At 54.8% G+C, this 26604-nt stretch overlaps 1 protein-coding gene across 2 annotated transcripts in view; it reads right to left on the bottom strand.

Annotated features, from left to right (window-relative positions):
• The window catches only part of JADE2 (jade family PHD finger 2), a 49393-nt gene that overhangs the window by 6480 nt on the left and 16309 nt on the right, over positions 1–26604 (bottom strand). For both annotated transcript variants that reach the window (XM_054717840.1, XM_054717841.1), the window contains exons 4-10: positions 20022–20179; positions 15214–15374; positions 14354–14565; positions 13027–13194; positions 11527–11643; positions 9922–10386; positions 1852–1969 (exon numbers count right to left, since the gene is read on the bottom strand). In XM_054717840.1, coding sequence (XP_054573815.1) covers positions 1852–1969; positions 9922–10386; positions 11527–11643; positions 13027–13194; positions 14354–14565; positions 15214–15374; positions 20022–20179 — 1399 coding nt within the window. The remainder of the gene's footprint in view (positions 1–1851; positions 1970–9921; positions 10387–11526; positions 11644–13026; positions 13195–14353; positions 14566–15213; positions 15375–20021; positions 20180–26604) is intronic.

Raw genomic sequence — 26604 nt, 5'->3', positions numbered from 1 at the left:
GGTGTGGTCCCAGCTCTGTAATCTTCCCAGCTCGGCTGCTGATTCCCTGTGCACCTCATGCTGGGCCTCAGCCTCCACATCTGTAACATGGGACCAGTGCCCATATACTTTGAAGGCAGGCTTCTGAGGCCCCACCGTCCTCAGCTAATCTGCGCTCCTTCTGAGGGTCACAAGGCCTTGCGTGGTCAACCTTGGCACCCCTCAGCCTCACTGTGGACATCTTCCTTCTGCTCTAATCGCACCGATGCCAACAGCTCCCTTCCCGTTTCTCTAACAATCAGCTCTGGCCTCTGGGTCTCCAAAATGCCCTTTCCTTGTCCTGTCCTTCACCTGGTTCAGCTCCAGCCTAAATACATATCACGGCCACGGGAAGCCTGCCTTCCCAAGCCCTCTGGCCAGACAGGCCTTGGCAATGTGCCTGTAGCCCACGTCCCACGCCAGGGGTCAAGCGCACAACACCCGGGGCGTCAGTCTTCTGCCCTGAACAAGGGCTGCCTGTTGTAGCCACTCAGATCTGGGAGCTGAAAATGTTGTGACTCTTGAACGTGTTTCTGGAATCCCGTGCCTCGGCTGTGTCGCTCCTGCAGCTGGACGTGCCCACAGCGCGCTCCTCGGAAGCCTGAGGTTGCTGCAGAATCACTGCTGCCGCGAAGCCTCCCTCACATCTCTCCCTGCACCAGCACTGCTGCTGTCCCCCGGCCACCACTTCCCTTTGTCCTTCCAGATGGTGAGCTCCACAAGGGCGGGACCTTGTCCGTTCAGCCCGCATGCCCAGCACAGGGCCTGGCCTCCGTCCACGCTCAGTTAGTGCTCACGGAACCAATCACAGCTGAGAGGGAGCCTGGGCACACTCTGGGAGCCAGGAGGCTGTCACAGTCTTGAGGGTGCACCGCGCGCTCCGAGCTCTGCATGGCTGGGACCCACCATCTTCACTTGGCACTCCTGGCTTTCTGGGCCAGAGAGGGTGGCAATCCCCAAGTGCAGATGAGGCAGCGTGGCTCTCAGGCAGGGGTGGCCAGTCCTCAGCCATCGGCTCCGGTGGTGGCCTGGCAGCTCTCTTCTCCGTCCACTCCAGGCCCAGCCTGACCCAGAGGCTGAGCTGGCAGCGGCAGCCCCTGGCTCAGAATCTCTCTCCGTCCAGCTATTCCTGCTGCAGGTAATCCAACACGAGCGCGCCATTTGGGGGTCAAGCATTGCCCTCCTTAACGTGTGAAGACTCCAGGAAGAGCCCGTGTCTGGCAATATCCACACAACTAACAGATAAAGGCAATGCCAGAGCCTCTTTGGCCTTTGATTTCCAAACCTGTTAAATGCATGTGATGCAGGAGAGTAAGAAGAAATAAGAGAGAATAGCTTCTGGCACAGGGCCCGGATCCTCTGAGGTCAGAGGAAAAGGATCTCTTCCATCGCGGGGCAGCCGCTTTCTCCAGGTTCAACACTCAGGCACGGGAGTCAGGGAAGCTCGCCGGCGTCTGGCCCTTCCTGCCCCAGCGCCAGCATGGAGCCGCCAGGACCTCTGGTCCACACCTGTCCACATGCAATTCACTACCGAACCCCTGTGGCCCCGGCACTACCTGGGTGTCCCTAGTGGATAAGAACGCTCTCAGAGGGCAGGCCTGATGCCCACACTCCCATCGCTGGCTCCTTGCCTAACAATACATACCTGGGACCCTGGGGAGGTCCCCTTCTTGGCTCAGTTACTGAATGACGGAGGGGAGGGGTGGGGGCCAGTGGCCCCGGGCCCCATGCACATGCCCCAAACCAGGCTCCATAGACACGCCCTTCCTGGGACCCAACCCCTTGAGTGTGTGCACACTGAGGTGGCTGGTGTTGGGCAGGGAAGGCGCCTACCTCGACACAGATCCTGTTCAATAAGTTTCATCTGCAGGTGGAATATCTGCTCCTGGAGTTTGCAGATGGCGTGTTTCGTTCTCTCGCGCCTTGTCACCATGTAGCACAGATTTCTAACCTGAGGAAACACAAGGGACATTTTCCGCCTTACTCAAGGGGGACGACCCCTGACCTTCCAGCCCTGGGGGCCACCACTGCCTAACATGCCCAGGACATCTGGGAATCAATTCCCAGACCCTGAGTGTCCTTAGCCCTAAGCCACAATTCCCTGGTACAAAACATGGGCCGAGCACAGCCTTGACCCTGTGGCCCTGGCTGAGCCCGTGAGCAAAGAGCATCTGGGTAGCTCAGGCTGGTGACTCCGCCTTCCTGGCCGAGTGAGCCACGCTGTTGCCCAAGGCCCTTCTAACACAGCTGCCCTCCCCTATGTTCACAGTGCACCAAGGCTCATCGGGCCTCGCGAGGTCACCAAGGCCATCCCTCTGCCTCGTCCTGTCCAAGGTCTCTTTCCCACCAAAGAAACTCTTCAGCCAGAGCAAAAGCTGCCGCCTATCCTGAGACACGAAAGGCCATGGTGCATGGAGCGAGAGAACCCCAGCACAACAGCTTCGAGCAGACAGGCAGTCGCCAACCCACCTGGGCCTACTTGCTGCCCTGGGACCTGAGCCAGGCCCACGCCTGCACTGGCCAAGGCCCCTCGTCCACATGGCCACATGCATGTGCTCAGCCAGAGACAGAACTCCTCGCAGGGCAGGGCGGGGCCCCTGACCTCCTAAGGCCAGCCAGGAACAGCCTCTCGCACTGGTCTGGAAGCACCTGAAGGATGGGCCATTTCTGCTCTGTTCACGTGACGACTTTCTCCAGTGTGCCCACCCTCACCAGCTGCTCTCTGGGCCAAGACTAGGCCCCTCCCCGAAACACTTCCTTGTTCTGGTGTCATCTTCAGTTTAGGTCAGAACTTCCAGTGGCAGGGACTGGCCAGGGGCTGCTGAGCTGAAATTCTGGGTCCCACCAGGGTCTCTCCAGCTAAAACTAGTACTCTGTTTCCAGTTGGGTTCCATCTTCAAGGTCAGGCTGCATGGCCTTAAGCTGCCTGGGGTGATCTCTGGGTTTTAGAGCTCCCGGCCTGTTGTCATGGGCACCATTCTCCTGGCCTGGGGGTGGCCGTGATCAGTCCTCACTGTAGGCACGAGCATCCTCATCTCCCTCCCGGGCCCAGTTGTGAAGGAGGTCCCAGAACGCCTGCTTCCGTCCTGGCCTTGCAGGAAGACTCTCAGTGGCACTCACACTGGTGAGTGCACCCAGGATAGACAGGGAGCACCAGCCATCTTAGCGGCCAGCACCTCCCAAGAGGGCAGCAGGGGCCCAGCCTGAGCACTCTTGCTCCGGCACACTGGCCTGTCTGACCTCCTCAGGACCTCTCGCCAACCCATCTCCTCCCACACGTCCCTGAGCACAGGCTGTGGCTCTGGAAACTCCCGTGGTGTTGGGTCCTGGGCTCAGCAGTGAGCAATGCCACCTGGGTCCCTTTCTTCTCAGGATTTGTAGCCCAGTTGGGCAGACAAATGCTGACCAAGTACTGACAGGACCAGGCGGCCTGAACCTGACTTGGAGGAGATGAGCAAGGTTTCCTGGAGAAAGGGGCAGCTAGGCAGGGAGGGGCTGATCACAGAGAGGGAGACAGGCTGGGGATAGGAATCCAGAGAAAGGCCAGCCAGGGGAGAGGCAGAGTGAGGCCTTGTGCTAGAGAGTGAGGCTTTGAGGCCTCGCTGAGCCAGGCCAAGTGGAGCTGTGCAGAGATTTTGATGGTGGTGTGTAAGTGCTGGGGTCCTTAATGACCCAGCTCCTCCTCATCTGCCCCATCGCTGATCCGTCAGCATGCCCATCAGTCCTTCCCGGGGACGCGACTCCTTGCCTCAGTCCCCTCGCCGCTTAGTCACCCCCATCATCTTCAGCTGGACCCCTCTGCCATCCCAGAGCAATCTTCTGAAAATGCAAATCCTCCAACGGCGTCTGTATGGAACCTCAGATGTAATTAGTGAAGATGAGGTCATACTGGATATGAGTGAGCCCTAACGCCACTAAGTCCTTATGAAAGGCCATGTGATGACACACACAGGGAGAATGCCACAGGACAACAAGGCAGAGATTGGAGTCATGGGTCTCCGAGTCAAGGCAGCCAGCAGCTAGGAGAGAGGCACGGAACAGATCCCCCTCGGAGCCTGTGGAGGAATCAGCCTCGGCGACCTCTGGCCTCTAGGTTGTAGTACTTTGTTACAGTCGCTCCAGGAAACAAATATAGCTTCCTTCCTATCACAGTGAAAAAACACAGCCCAGAGCCTGTTCCGTCTGATCCAGTCACCTCAGAGCCCTGTCCCAACAGGCCTCCAGGCCTGCACCACCTCCCGTCACTTTCTGTCTGTGTCCAGCCCACTTCTGCCTGGGAGCCTTGGTGTACATTCTACTCTTTCCCCAGAGCTGGACCCATATCACCTCCAGAAGGCCTTCCCTGTCTATGGCATATACCCAGTCCAACACTATCTCCTTGTATCCCAGTCTGTTTTCTTCCTGGCGGTCACATGACCTAATGTGTGTGGGGTCAGTGGGGATGAAAAGAAGTGGATGGATTCATGGCTACTTTGGAGGCTTTAAAACAAACCAGTCAATATAACTAACTTCAAAACACATCAGTCAAGGTCCGGCTTTTTGAAATTTTCTAAAACATTCCATTCTGGAGTTTTCTCACACTTAAACCGAACCTCTTAAGGTAAGAACCAGAGGTGAGGTGAGGTGAGGCTCAGCGTTATAGATTTCTCCCCAAAGTATACTTAAATACTTCCTGTTAAAATCTGCCTGTAGTTTTCTGTTTCTCGTCTTTCATCTGAAACTCTAGAGGAAGGATTCCTCAGGCATGTCCAAAGAATTACTGGCGTCAAGACCCCTAGGGCAGCTGATTAAAAACACAGGCGCCCAGGCCTGGGGGCCTGACATACTTTCTGGGGGTGGGGTCCTCAAACCTACATCTCACGTGCTACTGTGAAGTCAGAAGGACTGCCCTCGGCCAGGGGCCCCACGGTGAGCTGCACAGGCTATTGTGTAGATGGTTCATTACAGGACAGGAAGAGAATAGTAGAACTTCTACTGGCATATTTTTTTATCCTATTAGAAATTCTGAATATGTTTGTTTTATAATAAACAGTGGTAGATAGGAAAAGATATAAAAAATACAGGATATTACAGATAAATGTTCAATTTTCCCCCTGATCTGGGCACAGTACACAATCAATAATGTCTGGACCATAGAAAACAGAAACGCTTCCTTCTGAGAATCCCAACTATGCCAACATTCTTTGGTTGGTACCCTAACCCTAACCCTATTCCCACTTCACCCTGGAGTCATCAACTACTTCTCTAATTTCTCCCAAGATGCTGGTACCACAGCCACCTGTGACGGAATGCTGTAGAATTCCTCTCCTGGGATGGCTTTGGGGGACAAAGTATTGAGGCCACCTTAGAAGCTCAGCCAGGCTGTTAGGGTCCTCAAACTGTCCTTATTGTTTTTTCTGGTTATAAAGATAAAATACTCTCTTAAAAAATAATCAAGTAACAAAGTCCTCCAAAACTAGGGCAGAGATTGGTAATAAAGGCAGGTTTTACATTTTGATGAAATTGTTTTGATGTCAGCAAATTTTGCCGAGAGAACCTGGATGTGGGCTGAGGAGAAAGGAAGAGCAGAGAGGACACACAGCCAGTTATCTGAAACTAGAATGGACCAGGGCTGGAGGGATTCATGGAGATGGAGGTAGTGGGAGGAGCAGGCTTGGACCTGTGGGCATGCTGGGCATGAGATGCTGGAGCTCAGGAGGGAGGTGTGGGCTGGAGTCCTTCCGATGGGGAGCAAAGCTGTGGAGCTAATGCAGCATTGAGAGCCCAGGCCGAGTGTGGCGGATGCTCACTAGACCAAGGAGAACTCAGAGAGGGAGAGCGAACTGGGGTGTTAAGGGGGGATCTGGTCAGAGCATCAACAAGGAAAGTCATTCAAGAACAAGGGCATGATTGACTGTGGCAACCACTGCCGAGAGGGCCAGGGGACAGGATGGAGAAGTGACTGCGGGACCTTGGGAGACGGAGGAGGCTGTTGGCCCTGGTGGAAGGTTCTGCAATGTGGTGGCGGCAGCAGGAGCATGGCCAGAGTGGGAAGCAAGGAAGTAAGAGCAGTGAGGGATGATGGGAAAGGAGAGAAGGATGTGATGGAGAAATCCATGACTAGAGGGAGATGGGAAGGGAGGATTTGCTTTCGAAATTGGGAGAAGGTGAAATAGATTCAAATGCTGGTGGAATCCTGGAGACAAAGAGGGGGGAAGCGAAGAGAGACTTCTGTGCTGCAGGGCGGGGGCTGGAAAGGGACGCTTGGGGATGGGAGGAGAGCCGGCGAAGGGGCACAGAGGATCTCCTGGCACGAAGCTGGAGGGTTCTGGTCTGAGGAACAGGAAGTGAGGTTGTCTGTGATCAGATGGGGGGCCCTGAGCGAGGTGGATAGGGGTAGAGATTGGTGGATTGCAGAGCCCAGAACGTTGCTTGCCCAGGCTGGGGGGCAGGCATCTTGGGGGACCCACCTTCTCACTGCTATGGGATCGATCCCGGTGTGCAGAGTGTGGCTCCTACTGGAGGAGGCTCTGGCAGGGGTGTGGCCTCCATACAGGGGCAAGAGTACAGGCAGCGAGCTAAGGCCAATGAAGAAAATAAGGGACAGTGAAGGGTAGAGGGTCTGGGAGGCAACTGAGCAGGGAGAACAGGAGGCTGTGGGTCAGGAGGGGAATGTGGGGATTTGGAGGTGGTGACAGGGTTTGAGTGGGACGGGGGCACGAATGGGATGAAAAGTCCCAGAGATGGGAGATGCAGGGATTGAGGAGCCAGAGTGCGGGAGGCCAAGGCTGCTTGGGTGGGCGGCCAGGCAGACCGCAGTCCAGGCACTGAGGACACAGTGAGTGGGGAGTGACCAGTGAAAAGGAAGCAGGTGCGGGGTCTTCCTCTCGGGGGGAGAGCCATGGGAAATGAGGCCTGGGGAAGGGGTTCCTCACTATTATCCTCCGCTGGGGTGTGTCTGAGAGCCGCCCCTGCCCGCTGAGCCCCACTCAGGCCAGGCCAGGCTCTCGAGTAAACCCCTGGTAACCAGATGCAGGCCCACAGGCAGCAAAGCCCTGCACAGCCGGAACTGCCTGCACGGTTGCTAGGGGACACGGCGCACTTGCTCGTTGTCGGTGCTGCAATGTTTTTGTCAGCGGTGAATAACTCTGGGAGGCCGCAGTGGCCACGCCTTCCCGAGCTGCCTACCAGGGCGGAGGCCTAGGGCTACGATGTTAGAAAAGCACATCTCCCATGGTGGCGGCAGCGTGGCCCCAGCTCTTGCTTCTCTGAGTAAAACTCCTGCCTGGCCTTGGGGGCAAATCAATCGGGGAGGATGCAAGTCAATCGGGGAGGATGCCCTGTGATGCCAGGCACTGGGCCTGCCTTTCCATTCTCCATGGAGCCCCCACCCTGCGAGCCGGCCACCCTTCTAGAAGCCAGAGCAGCAAGGATAACCACCACTAACAGGGGGGCACTGCGGTAGGCTCTGTCCCCAATCTTCACTGGGACGCCTAAGGTTAGTGCGAGCCTTATCCCATTCTACCGACAAGGGAACTAAAACTCAGAGGGGTGGAAACTGAAACCCAGAAGGCCCAGAGCTGGGAAGTGCTGGACTGGATGCAAACCCTGGCTACCCAAGGTCTCGATCTCTTGGTGGGTCCAGCTGGATACGCTTGGCCGTCAGCACTGGGCCCTGGGCAGAGGCTGGACCTGCTGGCCATGCCACCAGCATTCATGGGTCTTTCCAGAAAGCCTCCTTGTAGCACAGTTCTCAGCTTTATTCACTCACTTCAGTCACCCACGCGTGGCTGTGAAAGCCCCCGAGGCTGGACCTGGAGGGGGTCCACCTGGCGCATGGCTCGCACACCCTCACTTTGCTCCCAGCTGGAGACGCAGCATTCTGACAGGCCTCCTGAGCCCTAAGGAGCTGCACAGATTAAAGTCGGGCCTGCCTCCTTTTCCTGGAGGAAGAGTGTGCTCACTTTGAAGGACTCGGTTCCCCGACCAGAGGGATCCGTGTGGCAGCTCTTGTTGCCCCAGAGATGGCATCCTAACCCTTGGCAAGGTTGACCCTCGGAGCACCTGTACCAGCTAACAAGGGGGGTGGGGGAGTTCGGGGACTGACAAGAGGATGCTTTTGCCCAGGACATGAACAGAAGAGAAAATGAGCCAACAACCCTCTTTCTGACAAACCCCTCCCCTATTCAGGTCTAAATCCAACTCTTGGAACATACACGGTCCTCTGAGGCTTCCTGTCACTTCACCTCTCTGAGCCCCAGGTTCCTCACCTGCTCATTGGGGCTGAGAGTGCCCACCTTTTTCTAGGCTGATGATGAAATCAGCGAGCCTACCCACTGGCCTCCCCGCACAGCCTAGCCAGGGCCAGACCCAGGGCTGACCAGCACAGACCAGAGAGCTCAGATCTGAGGGAACCGCAGGAGTGAAAGCAGTGTGTTTGCACCGGAGACCGGCGGGGGGCCTAGGACAGCTCTGGCAGTAGCTCTGAAGGGTTTGTACCCGATGGCCCTGCCGCAGGAGACAGGAGGCGAGGCTGCCCAGGAAGTGGTGACTGCAATGTGGGTGGCCTTGCCCTCTGCCCTGCTGGAGCCAGGGACGTTGGGTGCCGCCCCCTGCACACCTCTCCCTTCTGACCTGGTGGCAGACGGGTTGTCAGGCAGTAAGCTCCCTCCCTCCAAGGCCAACAGGGCCGTTTCCCTTTGACCACGCGGAAGGGCAGGTGAGTGGGCCGAAGGTGGAGAAGTCCAGCTTCAGAGCCTCCACCTCATGCCCGCTCCCGCCTCCCCCACAGCACACCAGCTGTGGAGCTGCTCTGCCCATTTCACAGACTTGCCAACGGAGCCACTGCTTCAGGCCACACAAGGCCTTCTAGCTGCTTGCACCCAGGGGTGTTTCCTGACACGACCTGGGGAAAGGTGGGCAGGTGTGTCTGTTGTGCAGGACACCGGGTCACCATCCCACAGGGCCTGGAGCCCTGAACTGAATGTCCCACACAGGGCGCCGGACCAGCACCTGGGACTCAGAGGACTGACCCAAGGGCCAGAACATCCCGTTTCCTCCGTGGGCTGCCCCCAACTCGGGGTGGCACTTTATTAGCTGGAGGTGGAAGGGAAGGGGTGCCAGAAAAGCCATGTTCCAGCGCCCCTCACTTTCTCTCTGGGGGGAGTAGGAGGGATTAGAGGTTTTAGGGTCCTCCATGCTCTTTCTGCTCCCCAACCTCTATAGCTCAGCCCCAAACCACAGAGTCTGTACCCCTTTGTCATCTCACTCAGCCCCCAAAGCTACCACCCTGGACCAAGCCAAGAACAACAGTCTCTCAGCTCGGGGTGAGTGTTTGGAAGTGGAGGTCACAGCAGGGCAGTCCCTGCTCGAAATCCTTCTGTAACTTCTAGACCACTTTAGTCCACCCACCATCCTTTCACTCCACAGAGGTGAGCCCACCCTCACCCCTCTGCTCACTCCATGTCCTCTGTCCGGCACCCCGGGGCGCCATAGTCACACCTGTCTTCCTTGCCCTGGCCTAGCACATTCTCGCTGGGCTGCTTCAGCTCTCTCGGCATTCCCAGTTCCTCCCCTGCCTCTGACTCTAAGCAGGAGCTTGTGTGCTGCACCCAGGCAGGGCTCACAGAGGCCACAAATGGGGCCGGGAGCCAGGGGAGCTGGAAGCCTGGGTCCTTGCCCCAGCTCCAGTATCTCCAGCCTCATGGCCCTTCACCAGGCCTTCCAACGGGTTGGGACCAGAGGGACTCAGACCCAAGAGCTGGATCCTTCCCTGTTCTACAAAGTCAGTACCCTCCTCCCTGTATGAGACCTGGAGGCCCTCAACCCCTGGGCCAGAGGTCACAGTGGGGGTCCTGGTGAGCCACAGCTGCTCCAGGGCAGTGAGCAGTGGCCTGCGGGCAGGTGGGCGGCAGGAGCACTCACCCTCTCCAGGTCCTGCCGCAGGTGTGTGAAGAGCTTCAGGCGGCGGTACAGGACGTCCTGCTCCTGCTGGGCCAGGTTGTCCACCTCGTCGGTCTTGGGGGTCAGCAGCGGTTGGTTGGCATTGGCTTTCCTCTTCAGCTTCCAGTACTGGTAGATGAAATCGACCAGCGCCTCGGCCAGGTCCAGGCGCTCAGCCACCTCGGCCGGCTCCACCAGCTCATAGAAGTCCTCCTCCAGCTGCTGCAGTCGCTGCTTGCGCAGAGTCACCTTCTCCAGGTCCTCGCCAGCCGGGCTGGGCTCCACCGGCTCCGATGTGGGCTCAACCCTCGGGCCCCCGTCACTGTGCTCCTGGCAGAATGACTTGAACTTGACCTCGTCGTTGTCTGCTAATATAGTCCGCATCTCTAGGCCATGGTCAAAGGCGCATGTGACGTGGAATGCCGTGATGCAGGAAGGCATGGAACACTGGAGGGACAGCAAGCGCAGTGTCAGACATGGGGGGAGCCCTAATGGGAGGTAAGAAGGATGTGGGCATCCCCCAGGGTTCTGAGAACGAAGAATGCGGTGAGACCCTAAATAAAATGGCATGGGCTCCTAACACCCTGGAGGGTATGGAGGGAGCTATGGCAGTTGGGGAGGGGGTGCTGGGAAGGAAACAGGGTTCAGCACCTTAGACATGGGGAAGACAACAAGCAGATGACTGGACAAGCCCTCTGAGGGCAAGCTGCATGCCTGTGTGGGCAAAATGACTTTGGAATCAGAGGCATCGAAAGAGACTGGTGAGGGGTCACTGCCTTCTCTGCTCCTGCAATGTCAGGGGAGCTGTACCCGCTTTGTCCTCTGGGAAGAGAGATTGGACTTAGACCCTTTCCTTCTCTTGCCCAGGCAGCACCTGCCCTTCCCCCCCAGCCTTGGATGATGGTAGTGGGCAGCTGATAACTGTCTCAGCAATAACCCATCCAACTATTAGTGGCCATTTCCGCTGCACTCACAAGCCATTCTGAAAGCCGTACAAATGGGCAGAGGCACAGCTAGTGTTTGCAATGACAACTGTTCCCGGAGAGACTCAGGAGAGTCAGGATATCCCTACCTCCCAGCCTACAGACCAGTAGCAGTAGTATCACCTGGAACTTGCTAGAAATGCAAATTCTCAGCCCCACCCCAGCCATCTGTGTTTTAACAAGCCCTCGGGTAACCAAAGATCACACTAGGATTTGGAACCACTGCTGTCAATGGACTACTGCAGCCATGCCTTGTGTGGCAAGAGCCTAACTTCGATTCCCACGCCTGCTATATGTCATGCTTGATGCCAGCAGCCAGGCCAATGTATTTATTAAGCACAAAGAAACCTGGTCATGAGCTTAATAAGTCAAAGTCCTCAGCACTCCAATGGGATGGTAAGCCTTGGTTTCAAGGCCTGCCCCCTATGCCTAGAGGAATGGGGGATGGGGGAATGCCCCCGACGTGGGGTTCTGACTGGTCCCAGTCTCAGCTTCCTTGGCCCATTAGTGGCTCTGTCTGTAGCACCACAGGGCGGGTGGAGGGGGGTGGCACCTGGCTCCTGCATGGGCTCCCGGGCAGCAGCGAGGTGAAGTGGCCATGTACCTGGATGCAGGTGCCCGTGCACTCCTTGCACAGGCTGCAGGACAGAGCCCAGCGGCTGGCTGGGATATGGGAGATCTTGGTGATGGGCTCCATCTTCTCGGGGCAGCCGATGCTGACCTGGGCAGGACACAGGGAGCTACATCAGGCCTCTTGTCCTCAGCCTGCCCCAAGGATCCCCACATGGGGGGCTGTCTGCTGATACCAGGTGGGAGGCAGACAGGACAATGGGAGAGCCCCAGAATCCCAAGTCCTCCCTGACTGTCCCAAGCTGACCACTGGGTGAGTGTGGGCTCCCCTGCGACAAGTCTTACATTGTTTGTGACTGTGTGAGACAGTGCACATCAGTAGTGTAACTGACTGTGTGTGCCTACAACTGTGTGGCCCTCGAGACAGAGATGTGTGTGTCTAAATGAGTACATGCAAGGTCCCCTCTCTTCTGTACCTCAGCCCTTTGTCAATAGCATCTTCCGAGTTCTTATCATAATTTGCATTTATCTTATTTATTTTTCTGGGCAACAAGTAATGGTCTCAGGGTCAGGGTAGCATCTCTTCTTGGAGGCCTCCAGGGCCTTTGTTTAGGCTCCTGTGTCTCCTATGGGGACTATACCCATGTCCGCATCTCCTGGGAACAGCCCCCCACCCCCCACTGCCTATGCCTAAGGATGGAAGAGCCCCTGCCCAGAAGTCCTAAACCAAAGGGCCCCCATGGTGGGGTCCTTGTTGGAACCAGTATGCCCTCTCTGTCCCAGGGCACACTCAGTGGAAGCAAGTGACCACTGCTGACACAACCACCATTATCACAGAAGCCTGCAGTGTGGGTCTCAGCAAGGACCTTCAGACTTGGAGCCCAGGAAGGTGAGGGCCACCTGGCTTGCTTCCGGGCACGGCAGCATTGGAGTGAGGTCTCATTCTGGGTCACGGCACATAACAGGGCCGGGGCTGAAACTCCAGTAGATTTCAGCATTTCCCATTTCAAATAAAATGGGATGCCCTCTGGGAGCCCAGGGCCTCTGCGACCTCACTGTGGACCTAGTCTGTAAATCCACGGTCCCTCCCCACCTAGACTCAGACCCAGGCCACCCCTCTATCTAGCCACAGCCCCAGTAGCAGGCCCACTATCCGACTTTCAATTCGGCTTGCCACCCAATTTCCTTTCAGGTCAGCTGGCTTACTTCTGTTTTTAAAAGGCAGCTTGACTTTGGTTGGAACCACTGCCTCGATGGGGGTGGACCCACAGCCTGCTTTCCCCAGTCAGCTGCCTGACTTTGTCCAGCTCTCAGACCTACCGCTGGATTCCCAGGGTCCATTTCCCCTGGAAACCACCACCTGAGTTCTGACCACGTCCATAGCAAAGTTCCCCGGGGGCTCCAGTGTTCTCCAGCTCAACACCTGAGATCCCATGTTATGTGGACCATCTCCCTCCTTTCCCAGAGCTCTGCCACCCGAGTTCTAGTTCCACACAGACCCACTTCCCCAGGCGCCCCCCGCCCCCGTGCCCACCTCAGGAATCCACAGAGCGCAGCTGACGTGCACCCACTTGGTCCCACTTCTGGTCGGCTTCAAGGCTCCTCCTCGCTTGGGGCAGAGCAGGCACTTTGGCTGGACGCCCAGTGCACACGTCCGGCACAGCCAGCTGCCTGTGGGCACCTTGAGGATCCCATAGCAGGCCTGGGAAGAGAGCAGGGTGGTCACAGGTCGGAGGCATTGGTCAATTTGCATCTGGTCAGGAGTCGGCTGTGACTGTCCCAGCCCCTACCCGTGCTAGGAGCTACAAAGCTACCCTACTGCCAGGCTCTGGCAAGGAGACCTCCTGAGGACTTGTCTGTGTTGTGTGCCGGAAATGTCACCATTTCAGTCCTCTGTGAAAGGGCTCAGGTCTGCCCTCTGCTGGGAGGACTGTCACTTTAGCCCGAGGGTCCTAATCAGTGAGGAAGTGTCCACGCTGCCGTCCGCTGAGTGTGTTTTGGTGTGTATACTGCCTGAGGACAGGAGCGGACCTTCCATCTTTTTTCACAGGCGTCTGTGAAGGGGGTCCTCCTAGTCATGCGAGGGTTCATGAACCTAAGAGCTGCTGAGTATAAGGGGTGTGGATGAATGGGGTGTACTGCCTCCAACCACCGGCCAGGGGAGGCCTCTCTGAGCTCCCAGGAGACAGTCCAGCAGCACTGTGTGTGGGGGGAGGGCAGGCGGGCATCAAAGTCAGAGCCAGAGCAGCTCCATTATGTTCTAGTCAGGTCTGCAAACACGGCCCAGGGATGCCCAAGGTCCAAGGGGTGGGTCTGGTCAGGCCAGACCCAGTTTGTATCAACAATGGTAACAAACACTTGGAGCCCTTATGATACTGTGCGAAGCCAACAACTCAGACCTTACTACCACCTAATCTTATGTACAGCTGAGGAGAGAGAGGTCCGGAGAGGCTAAGAAACTCGCTCTAGACGACAGAGCTTGTAAAGGGCAGAGCCACAATTTGAAACTAGGCAGCCTGGCTCCAGGCTCTGCTCTCAATCACGACACCGAGCTGCCTCTTAGTCGTCCAGGATGGTGAGGAGCAGAGGAGGAAGGCAGGGGCAGTGTGCTCGGTGGGGAGCCTGCCAGGGGAGGACAGAAAGATCATCCAACGGGCTTTTACTCAGGTCTGGCTGATGGAGCTGGCCCAGCACCACCGGGCAACCATGCCAGTCCCTGCCTCCCACCCTGCCCTTCTTCCTAGGAGCCTGTGCCCACAGTGCTGCTACACTCCCAGTCAGGACGCCCAGCTCCAGGCAGGGGCCCGCCGGGCTGCGTGTGAGGACCCAGTGTGGAGAGGGGCCTTTGGGGGGCTGGCCACCTGGTGCACGCAGACGTTGCATTTGTCACAGAAGACCATCTCGTTGCCGTCTTCGCCCTCGGGGGAGCGGCACACGTCACAGACGACGTCCTCATCATACTCGATGCCCAGCCCCTCCTGCGTCTCAATGGCCCGCGCCATGTTCTGGTGGCACAGTGTCTCCAGCTCCTCCAGCACACGCTCCAGGGTCAGCTCGTCCAGCGCTGGCCTCTCTGTGAGGACGACAGGGGAGGGAGTGAGAAGTGTGGCTTTTCAGGGCAGATGGATGGGAGGGTTTCCACTCATCTGGTGTGACCTGGGAAAACAGGTGGGCTGTCGTGGGCCTCAGCTCCATTGTCTGAACACTGAATGGGCTGGACCATCCGAGCTCAAAGGCCCTGGGGCCTGTCGTGGTGTTCTGACACTAGACAGCCTGCCTGCAACCACACACATGAAGTGTACATGCAGAGAGCATCTCCGGGATGCGGCTGGCTCCATGGGGAATCCACTGCTTGAGCTGTGTGTATGGGGGACCTTTGAAGGTGGCTGGATATGACAGAGCTGGCCCTGGTACATGTTAGTGGACTCCAGCCGGGAAGTCCATGCTCACGCTTCATGTAACAGTCACGCTTACTAACTCTGTTCCCAAGAACTGTCAATTACATGCTAGTATCACCCTCACCTGACAGCTACAGAAACTGAGGCACAGAGACACCAATAAATTCTCCAATCAGTCATGCTGCAGGGACTGTCACCCAGATCCATTCAGTGCAAAAGCCCAGTCGTGGCTGCTGTCCTTCTGAGGGAGAGGATGCTGGGATTCAGAAGAAAGCCCTGCCTGGCCTGCCCCGATCCCATTCTCGGCCTGGCAGGTCACCTACCCATCTCCTTGAGCTCCAAGTTGATGAGCTCCAGCCAGTAGGCGTCAATCTCGTCCAGGTCATAGCGGCTGCCCCCTGGCCAATCAGGCTGGGAGCCCTCGCCAAGTTCGGAGCTGCTAGGGGACACCTGGGAAGGGGGGCCTTCCAGCGGCGGGAGGATCCTAGGAAATCAAGAGGGGGTGGTGTCATGAGGGGAAGGACCCTCAGCCTGCCACCCTTGCTAGGTCTGGAGGCATCTGGTGAGTTGGCCAGCCCAGCTGAGGACCTAGTGAGACTTTGATCCAAGCAGTGCCCACACTTCACTCCCTTCTTATACTTCCTTCTCCCACCTGCCCACCCTGCAGTCTCAGATGACTATGAGCAAGCAGGAAGGAAAACAAAGGGCTGTGGGCAGAGTGGAGGATGAGAGTGGGGGCTGACCCACAGCCTTTGCACATCCATCCATACACATCCATTCTGCTCAGAGCGGGCACCTGGGCCTTAGCTAAAGCCCCAGGACCTGGATCTGCCCTGCCCCGGCCCGTAGGAGGCATTCCAAGTGCTGTCCTAGGCAACTTCCCGTGCCAGCCACTCTGGGGCACGTGGAACAGAGCCAGGTGGGCTCCAGGTCCTTCAGCACAGCCCTCGAGGCTGCGGAGAGGCCAGGATTGTCCCCATGCCCTCACCGGCCCTGGTTCCTCCTTCACCACCAACCCGAGAAGAAATGAGGCCAGGTTTCCTCTGGGTGAAGAGGAGTCCTCTCTGGCTACATTCTTGCAACCCAGGGTGGCCCTTTCCACATAAAGAAGGTATGCCGCCACAGAGAGCAGTGTTGCCACACACCTTGCCCTTCCCCCTCAAAAGAATGTCACCTGAGCAGCGAGTCTGTCTACAGTGCTCCCCTCACCCCAAGGGGACACTGCCTCCCCTGGATACTAAGATGCACCAACTACAGTCCCAGATCACACTCCGGAAACCCTCCCCCAGGCATGGTGCTGCCTCTGAGGCAGCTTGGAAGGGCCGTGGCTGCAGAGTGGGGACTCAGCCCTGCTGCCCACTTAGTGGGTACTTCTGGGCAAACCACTTAACTTCTCTGTGACCTCATTCCAACAACGGGCTAATAAGAATAGTATTTACCATCTACGGTTGGTGTGAAGAGGAAATGCATGAAAACCCGTAAAGCCCCTAGAACAGTGCCTGGCACACAGTACGCCCTCCATGTGTGAGTGTGTCTTTTAAGACCTCTGGACATGACTTCGCTCCTTCTGAAATGGAACAGAGCGCTTTTTGCCTTGGGAGGGCACATGCCCCCTCTTGGTTCAGCGGTGTGCTGCCCCTCAGTTCCTGGTACCAGTTCAAAATGCCAGCTTCCCCCCCCCCCCACTGGTTGCCATGGTTATGGCTGTGGAGCCTGGCCTCTGTCTGGCCAGCCCTGCCTGCGGGGCTGAGAGGCCTCTCACTTGCCCAGGAGGCCTCCTGGGGCTGGAGACAGGGCTGCCAGGGGCTGTGACTCAGAGCAGACAGGAGAAGAGGGCAGGGCCCTGGACTCCAGGAAATGCCCTGGTGTCAGCAAGAGGCAGGAAGGATGAAGGAGACAGGAGGCAGAATGGCCTCCAGGCCAGGGGGGAAGCCCAGAGGCAGTTGAGGGGGGCAAGGAGAAAGTGAAAGGGCTTGGTGCCACCTTTCCACACAGAGGCCCAGATTAAAGAAGGCTTTGGGTGATGATGAGGATGCTGGCACAACTCCCCCAATTCCCCTAAAAGGTCATTTCTTTTTTAAAAAAATATATTTTTACTGGTTTCAGAGAGGAAGGGAGAGGGAGAGAGAGATAGAAACATCAATGAGGAGAGAGAATCATTGATTGGCTGCCTCCTGCACGTCCCCCACTGGAGATCGAGCCCATAACCTGGGCATGTGCCCTGACCGGGAATCAAACCTGTGACCTCTGGGTTCATAGATCAATGCTCAACCCCTGAGCCATGCTGGCCGGGCCCCCAAAATAAAAGCAAGATGAACACTCTGTCCTACAAAATTACGCCTTTCCTCATGAGACTCTTATTTGAATTAATACATTCTTTTAAAAACACAGACTGATTTCTGTCATGACCCTGCTTTGTTTGTGCCCCCAGCATATGCTTAGTTGGGGTTTTGGATAACTTTTGCCCAAATGCCCACCACCTACCGGCATAACTGTCCACACCTCATACTACTCAGGCAGTTGCCACCTGGCCAGAGCTCTTGGGGCCAATATCACATTCCTTTCTCTGGGAAGCTGGGGTTAAGAGGCTCATCAGAAAGGCATTTCCTGTGCTTCCTGGGCCTCACCTTCATCCGTTTGGCCTCTTCTGGCTCTGGCTAAGGAGGAAGCTCTCGCACCAGGCATGGACCAGGCTGACCCTAGGCCAAGGTCTCAGTCTCAGCTGCAGCCAGCTGTACTGAGGTCAGCTGGGAGGAGGTGGGCGGCTGGGCTGGGATCTGGGAGCGGGGAGGGGTCTCTACTCCAAAAGACCAGACACCAGAGGTTGGTTCAGCCTGGGGCTGAGTCTTTTGGACACCCTGAGGGAGCAGCGTAAACCCTCACTCAATTCATGATCTGGGGGCAAGACAGATTCTCATTACCCAGACACATTTCAGACCATGAGGTGGGCAGACCTGCCCAAGGGCCAGGGAAGATGGGGGAAGGAGGCAGAGACAGAGGGGCCTAGGGGAGCAGCCAGGGAGGGCAGTCAGAACCAACATGCAGGGTGATCAGGGCACAGGCTCTCTCTGGGCCTCACAGAGGTAACCCAGGGCTTGTTCCCAGGGCCTGTGATTTCCTGGCCCAGCCCACTAGGCCCTGACAGTCATGCAGGGAATTCCCCAGAATTTCCCAACTTCCTCATCTATAAAATGGGGACAGTAATATGTACTTTATAGGGCTAATATGATAATTAAGTGAGAAGATGAACATAACAGGCTCAGCACAGCAAGTTCGCAGGAAGAGAGTTCCTATGAGAATTTTGATGATAGTGGCTGCCACACTGGCCTCCAGGGGAGGGCTGTGCAGTAGGAGGTGCTGAAGAAGGTGGAGGGAGACAGGGGAAGAAGGGGCATGGAGATCTCTCCAAGAGCGCACCCTTCCCTGCCTGCAGTCTATCCTCTTCAAAGAGCATGGCCAGGCCAGGCTGCCTGGCTCCTGTCAGCTTACAGCACATGCATATGTGGGGAATGCACCCAGCAGAGCCAGAGCTGCCTGAACACGTGCTCTCCTCTTGATGTCAACAGATAAGGCAGGCTGAAGCCAAGCTACTGGTGTGGAAGCATCTGCAGTTAATTACCCAGGCCAGCGATGCTTCCCGAACCACCTGACACTGACATCAAGGAGAGGGGACAGACTGCTGGGCTAAGCCTAATCAGGACTCACCTCTTTCCACCCAGCTGGTGCCCCCCGCTCATTACCATGGGCTCCTGGCCCATGTTTTCTCATTCAGTCCTCACCAGCACACCATCGGGCAGGCACTGTTCTCAGCTCCATTTGACAGAGGAGAAACAGGCTCAAAAGGGCAGTAGCAGTTCTTGTCTGCAGAGGGGAGGGTGTGGAACTGGCTAGGAGCTTGCCCCACATTTGTGGCCCTGGGCAGGGGATGTGGAGAGTAAGTTCTTCCTCCAAGTCTCATGTGTTTCTCCCAGAGACTCTGAAGCTCCCTGATTCTCAAAGGCCTCAGACCAGGGCTGGTAGGCACTCAGCCCTCAGGAGCCACAGGAGGATGAGCCCTATGCAGTACCCAATCCTGACTGAGCACCTGCACAGGGATTAGCTTTGCTTCTATAATCCATGCCCAGCACAGGCCTGGCACCAAGAGGGCATTGGGTGTCTGTGAGCCAGTCATGGGTGTGGCTGCCAGGAAGCAGCAGTGCCAATGTCATGGGAGGTGACAGCTGTGATCTTTGCCCCAGGCCCGGTCAAATGGGCCTGAGCAAGAGCTCTGGGGCTGCCAAGGCCAGGGGTGGACTGCTAATAACACAAGCTGTCCAACCCTGGCGAGCTGGTGGGCGGGGGAGGGCAGGACAGCAGGCCCCTCTGCCCCAAGACATGACTTGGAGGGTTTCCCAGGGCACAGAAGGAAGCACTTGGCTGAACTTTGTTGCTGGAGGCCTGGCCCATGGCCACGAGGCCACCTCCTGACAAGAGCACCAGGGGTCTCTCTGACCCACAAGCCCAGAGGACTCAGCCCTGGCAGGGGGCCTCCTCGGAGGCTGGTCACAGCAGCTGCTTCCTGAGCATCCTTCCCACTACGAACTCCTTACAAAGGTTTAAGAAGTCAAGAGCATGACTTATCCTTGTCTTAAGGAGTCATTAAAAGTCTGCAGATTTCCCTGATTAAGACGTGCTTGTGGGACCCAGTTTGGACCGACATCAAGCTAATCTGAGCCAGTTTTTACTGAATACTTGTGTGCCAGACCCTGTGCCAAATGCCTTTCAGGCATCATTTCCCTACATCAACTCCACCACCGTAGGAGGTAAACATTATTGTCATCATTCCCATTTCACAGACAAGGAAACCTGAGGCCCAGGGAGATTATATTTCTGGCCCAACATCTTACTGACGGTGAATGGCCATTTGAACCTAGGCTGTCTGGCTCCACAGCTGAGCCCAAGCCCAAGAGGTTAGTCTCAAAGGTAAACTGCTAGTATTTCTGGAATATTTCAATGGTTTATGGGCCAAAAAAAATCTAAGACAAAATAAAGCTAGGCTAGCAAGGAGTCCCAGGACTGGTGGATCCCATGTGGGGTCCTAGCTCCCCCTTCTTCCCCTGCCTGAGCCCCTAGCCTGGGCTGCCCGGCTCACCTCACCACGGGTTCTGGAATGGCCTCTGCCCCGGCGGGCACCTGCACACCTTTCTCCCATTCCTGTCGCCACGGATCCGCCAGGATGTAGTAGTCATCCGGGCTGAGCTGGTATGAGTCTGGGATCTTCATCGCTGTGATCAAGTCTGTCCGGAAAACCTGTCGGGAGCAAGGATGGCGAGAGTGGCTTCAGACTGCCTCCGGGTAGTCTGCTCCCCAGGCAAGGGGAAGAAGAGGCAAATACAACTCAAGTGGGCTTTCTACCCACTCACTTAAAGTCAGAAGCCAACACAAATGCACTAAGTGCAATAATGCATCTTCTCTAAACCCAGCACAGTGCTTTGCACACAGCAGGTATTCAATAAATGTGTTAAACTGAATTCATATGTGTTCTGACCTGTTAAAGGAAAAAGTGATGGATGGGAGTGGACCTCAGAGGGAACAGGAAAGGCTGGGAAAGGCAAAAAAAAGAGGCCTCTGTGAATGCAATACTGCCATTAAGTGACTGTTCGGGGAATTTCTGTCAAATGCTTAAAATTATGTTTGTAGTTGCAAACATGGTGCTACAGGCACAGTGGAGATGTAAAAACTGCAGGGCACCAACCAGGGCAAACGAAATGCCAGGACCTTATGCAAACAGCTGAGGGGAGGTGGGGTTTGGAGCAACCCCAAAGAAACACTTCCCATGGGTCAGGGTCTCTAAAGTCTCTCAAGAACAAGGACACCAGGTCCCTGTTCAGCAGGGGCTCCCCAGTCCCATCCTCTGTGTGTGATGGGGTAGGAGGATGGGATTGGATTCCTTCTCAATCAAGCCCATCCAAGTCCCCTCAGAGCCAGGCCATTGAGTGGACACACCCCCATGCTTTGGTTTTCTCTGGTCACTCAGGAAATTGTTCTCCCCAACCTTCTGCCTGCTGTGCCCCCATCTCCCCAAACAGTCTCTAAGCCCAGCCCCAGTGGCACTGGCAGTGACTCTTGTGCCCTGGTTACCTGACCTCAGGTGGCCTCCGGGGAAGGGCTGCTGAGGGACTCGGTGGCAGCTCCAAACGATGTGACTTATATAGGTACCAACTTTCCCAGCGATCATCACATGAGAATCACAAGTCAAAGAAGTGATCGCGTCAATGAGACAAGAGAAACCACTTCAAGGAGTGCTCAAGGCCTCAGACCAAACTTCAAAACCACCCCTCCCTGGAAAAGTCAGCATCTGCTGGCCTTTCGGAGGCTCATGACAAGCTCATTCATGGTAACCTCTGCCTGCTGGGGGCCCAAGTCACTGGTTGTGTGAGTGTCTCATTTGAATCGAGGGCCAGAACAGCAAGAAAACAACTGAAATGGGTGCACCAAGGGGGTTTGAGGCAGCATCTTGCCGAAATCTAATTAACATCTGCATCTAGCTAGAGAGGGCCCTGGCTTGAAAAAAGGTCAAGTTTCTTGAAGATTCTATTTGCCAATATAATGTAATTGTTAAGAAGAATACCCTAACATTTAATTAGGGTGCCAGTGTGAAAAAGTTAAAATGAGATTACAATTAAATGCTAATTAAACAGAAGATGGAATGTGGTGAAGACTTTACAGCCCTGATGATTTGCATATCTTATTAGCAAGCAGTAAGCCAGCTGATCCAAGAACACAGGCTCAGGTACTCGGTGCTTTGGTGGGGCCCTTCCTAGCTGTGGCCTCAGCCGAGCCCAGCAGGGCTGGGGCTGCAAGACCTGGTGGGCGAACTGAACCCACAGTGGACTCATCACTGCCTCAAAGCTCTCCCAACCCAGGCAAGCCAAGGGGCACGACAGACAAAGCCCTGCTGCTCTGGTGCCAAGGGGAGCCGCCCACCTGGACCGTCCATCTTCCTGCCCCAGAGAGCAGCCCTCCAAGAACCTAGTGTCCCTGTGAGCCCCTCCAAAGAGGCACGGACGTGTTTAAAATCTCTCGCTGTTCCTTCATCCTGTGGAATAGTTTAAATGCCATCTCCCCCGGGATTCCTTCCTTGATCATCCTGACTCAGGGAGCACCAACTGCCCGGCAGAGCCACTTTCTATCCCAGCATCCTGCCTCACTTCCCAGTACTTCCAATTCTGAAGATGAGCTGGTGCGCTCATGCTGCCTGTTTCACATCCTCTCCCCTGACACACCTGTCCTGGTCTCTGCTGCATTCTCAGTGCATGGCGACTGGCACGTAATAGGTGGCTGAGCAAATGAATGAAAGGGCTTCTCTGAGGAATTATCTGATGAATCTGAGGCTCCCAGCTGGCTCTCGGCAGTGCTTTTTGAACCCACAGTAACAGGGTGAGACATCTCGTAGATATACCCCAAGTTGAACCTGAACAAAGCAACACAGGGTTCAAAGCCAAAGGACCAGGGTGCTGCCGGAGCTGGAGTTGGAGAGGCCAGAGTGCCAAGCCACCCCAGCGGGGGAGAGTGACCCTGACCTAGGAACAGGCCCAGCGTTGAGAATTCCGAGCAAGCAGGGGTCCCGGGCTCAACTCGGCCCGGGAGATTCAGGAGAGAGGAGTCTGATCTCAAGAGAGTTCTGTTTCGCTCTGGGTCCCTCAGGGAGCCGGTGGCAGACTGGACACCAGTGGCCCTTTCGGGCAGAGGACTCGTGTAAGCACAGTAAGGCAGCGCTATCCTAATGGTAAAGAGTACTGTGTGCCCAGTACCAGTGTAAGGGCTGTTCGTGAGTTCATTTATTATCAGGCCCTATACCAACGCTGAGGTGGGAGCTACCATCATTCCTATTTTACAGCTGAGAAACCTGAGACTCAGTCTAGTTAAAGAACCTTTACAAGCTCCCGCGTGCTGGAAGTGGCAAAAATACCCCCACGCCAAGACCATTCTGACACCATCCACACTCCCCCACAGCCCCTTTGGCCACAGGGCTCACTGTCAATTCCCCTGAGTTAACCTGAGGTCAGATCAAGTGGCTTCTGCTAGGACTCGACTATGCAAATCAGGTGGAGGCTTTTGCAAGTTGCAACTGCCCTCAGACTGAGCTGCGAGGCATACCAGGCCCCGTGCCTGTCCGGATGCAGTATCCAGAGCACTATTCACTTTTCTCCCTGGGCACCTGGGAGGACCCTGCGGGGACACACTTCTCCCTTGCCGAGGCGGGGCTGGCCTGCTTCATCCTTCAGGTCTCAGTTCAGCCCACATCTGCTCTGGGAGGCCTTCCCCAATCCCAGGCTGGGTTCTGGGCTTCCTCTGAACTCCCACAGCCCCAATATGGGAATCTCCTGGTTTCTTGCCATGTCTCCCCATAAGAAGGTGAGCTCAGTGAGGTCCGGCCGGGCAGGAGGTTGGAGCCCAGCAGTGGGCAGGGCCTGGCACACGCTAGGTGCTAACAAAAGTTGAAGGACTCAAGAACCTCCCATGGACCTGCCACCACCTTGCTGGGCTGCTGCCCAGGGCTACATACAGCTGAGCACTCTGCCTTTCAGGGAAGCCTCTGTACATTCATATAAAACCTGTCCAGCCCGGCCAGTGCGGCTCAGTGACTGAGCATCGAGCTATGAACAAGGAGGTTATGGTTCGATTCCCGGTCCGAGCACATGCCCGGGTTGCAGGCTCTATCCCCAGTGTGGGGCATGTAGGAGGCAGCTGATCAATGATTCTCTCATAATTGATGATTGATATTTCTACCCCCCTTTCTCTCTGAAATCAATAAAAAATATTTAAAACAACAAAAAACCCATCCACAAATATGGCAACCCAGTTATAAACCAAATACCTTGCTCAATTATAATCTTAAACTGCTTCTGAATTATTTATGAAAACTAAATAAAGAATAAAATGGCCACTGATAAACTGGAAGCCTTGCTGTGGCAGGAAAGTTAGAAGCTGGATAACAAGCAATTTTCTAAGAATGTGAATGTTTACTATTTCTCTCTCTTTTGGCAGAAATTGACAAATTGTTAAAGGTCTGCTGCCTAGCAACCAAGTTCTGCTGAGCTGCTTAGGAGATGTGAATTGTAGCTTCTCCAAACAGTATGAAGAAAGTTGAAAGGTCTAAAATTTTAATTTAATAACCAATCTGAGTGCCAGAGGCACCGATGCAACTCTGGAGGGAGCTGAAGGCCCTGCTCTGCCTAGAAGTAGGGATGGTTCATGACCTTGCCTTTCACAACCATCTAGCTTTCTACACCTGTTTCTCCAGGGAGAACCAAAAACAGGCTCTTCCAGAAAACATCAGTGGAGTCTGATGTGACCTCCAAAAGCAAATAAAAACAATGACAACAGGCAGCTTTCACAGTGCCACCCAATGAGTTCTCATATATGGCCACAGATTTGTGGATGTTATTTGAGTATTTCATCCCAGGACCTGGGACCCTGTACTTCCTCTTCTCAAGGTGAATTATTGTATCATAGTCTATTTCAGACCAAGAGGCACCAAGAGGAAGTTTAGTTACTTAAGGAAAGGCTCCAGCACTTACCACAATTACAAAATATGATTATTTGGGTAATGATTTGTTTAATGTCCATCTCCTCTAATAATCAAGCTGAGCGAACAGAGGCTACATGTGTACCCTGTTTATCATTATGTCTGTTTACAGCACAGTGCCTGGCACACAACAGGTGTTCAAGAAATGTGTGTGGTACAAGTGAGTGAATGAATGCATGAACCTCAGGATTTATCTGAAGTTTGGCTAAATCCTGAAACTTCCTGTCCTGCTTAGCAGGGGTTGTTCAAAAGATTCTTCAGTGGACTTCAGTAACTGGTCTTGGTCACTCTCTCAAAGTCAGTGAAAATGCCTCTTGCCAGGACTGCCTCTCCATGACCTCTGTCCACGTGAGGAGTCCCAATGCAAAGCTGGGAGTGGCACCCACCCCCCTAGCCCTCCTAAGGATATTTGAGGGTATGTCCTGAAAGAGCCAAGTGAAAGATACCTAATTTTTAAAATATGTTCTTATTGATTTTCGAGAGAGGAAGGGAGAGGGAGAGAGATAGAAATATCAACGATGAGAGAGAATCTTGATTTGCTACGTCCTGCATACCGCCCCCCGCCCTCCACCCCCCGAAGATCAAGCCCACAACCCAGGCATGAGCCCTGACTGGGAATTGAACCGTGACCTCCTGGTTCATGGGTCGATGCTCAATGAATGAGCTACATTGGCCTGGCCCATATACCTCATTTTAATGCATTTTTTTCTGAGCACTTCATCTTGTTAGAAACAATTGCTAGTAGTGAACAGTAATTGTCCTGTTGTGACATGGCAGGTGCTATGCTAAATGCCTTGTATATATAATTTCACTTAATTCATATCACCCCCATCCTACAGATGTACAGACTGAGACTCAGAGAGGTTAAACCCCTTGTTTGAGGTCTGCATGGCCTTTTAACCACTGCAATACTATCTGCAAACCAGTCAGATATTTCTTCTTTAAAAAAAAATCTCTTTTCGCCCTGGCCGGTAGCTCAGACGACTGGAGCATCACCCCGATACAGCAAGGTTATGGAATCAATCCCCAGTCAGGGCACAGAAAAGCAGCAATGGATGAATGTATAAATAAGTGGGACAACCGCCCTGGCTGGCATGGCTCAGTTGGTTGAGTGTCGTCCCATGCACCAAGAGGTCGCCAGTTGGATTCCCAGTCATGGTACATGCCCGGGTTGTGGGCTCGATCCCCAGTAGGGGTTGTGCAGGAGGCAGCCAATCAGTGTGTTTTTTTTTCTCTCTCTCCCTCTCACTTCCTCTCTCTCTCAAATCAACAAAAACATTTTTTTAAAAAAAAAGTGGAACAACAAGTTGATGTTTCTCTCTCCCTCTCTTTTCCCCGTCCCCCTCCCCCTCCAATCAATAAATAAAAATTAAAAAGAAATCTCTTTCCTGAGCTGGAACCTGATAAAAAGTATCACATACAAGAGCAAAGTTAGATACTTAAAATTAGGCATAAAACACCAGAGAAAGGCTCTGCCTAGTCCCATTCAAGCTACCACATTTGGTCACACGCTTAAAACACAGGCACACACTCCCTCTCTCTCAACATCTCTTTCTCTTTCACAAGGATAACAGCACTTCCTGCTCTTAAAGAGAATTTATTACACACATTTCTTTTGCAAGACAAGTCCCAGAGGCCAGGAGGCCTTTCCAGCTGGCGGGAGCAGTGCTGCTTCTGACTATACGAGACCCAGAGGAAGGCAGAGGGAGGCTCGGCAAGCAGGCGCTCAGCCCCGGGGAAGGGCTCTCCGCTCGCTCGCCGCCTGCTCCAGGATAGCAGAGGAGCTGCTGGCCAGAATCAGGGCTCGAAACCACTGGGGCAAACACAAAAACCCTTTTTAGGATTCTCCTGCTTTACCTCTCAGGTTTGTGGGTATGTTACTAAAATATATGTCACCATTTTTTTTAAAATATAAAATAGATTGTGTTGCCCGGCCAGTGTGGCTCAGTGGTTGAGCATCAACCCATGAACAAGGAGGTCACGGTTCGATTCCTGGTCAGGCACATATGCCCGGGTTGTGGGCTTGATCCCCAATAGGGAGTATGCAAAAGAGAGCTAATCAATGTCTCTCTCTCATCGAAGTTTCTATCTCTCACTCTAAAATCAATTTTTAAAGGTAGTTAAAAATAGGTTATGTCAAACA

Source organism: Eptesicus fuscus, chromosome 6 (assembly GCF_027574615.1).
Source record: "Eptesicus fuscus isolate TK198812 chromosome 6, DD_ASM_mEF_20220401, whole genome shotgun sequence".
In the NCBI taxonomy this organism is placed as follows: domain Eukaryota; kingdom Metazoa; phylum Chordata; class Mammalia; order Chiroptera; family Vespertilionidae; genus Eptesicus; species Eptesicus fuscus.
The sequence above is the reverse complement of the archived record's forward strand: the minus strand, read 5'-3'. Positions and strand labels throughout refer to the sequence as shown.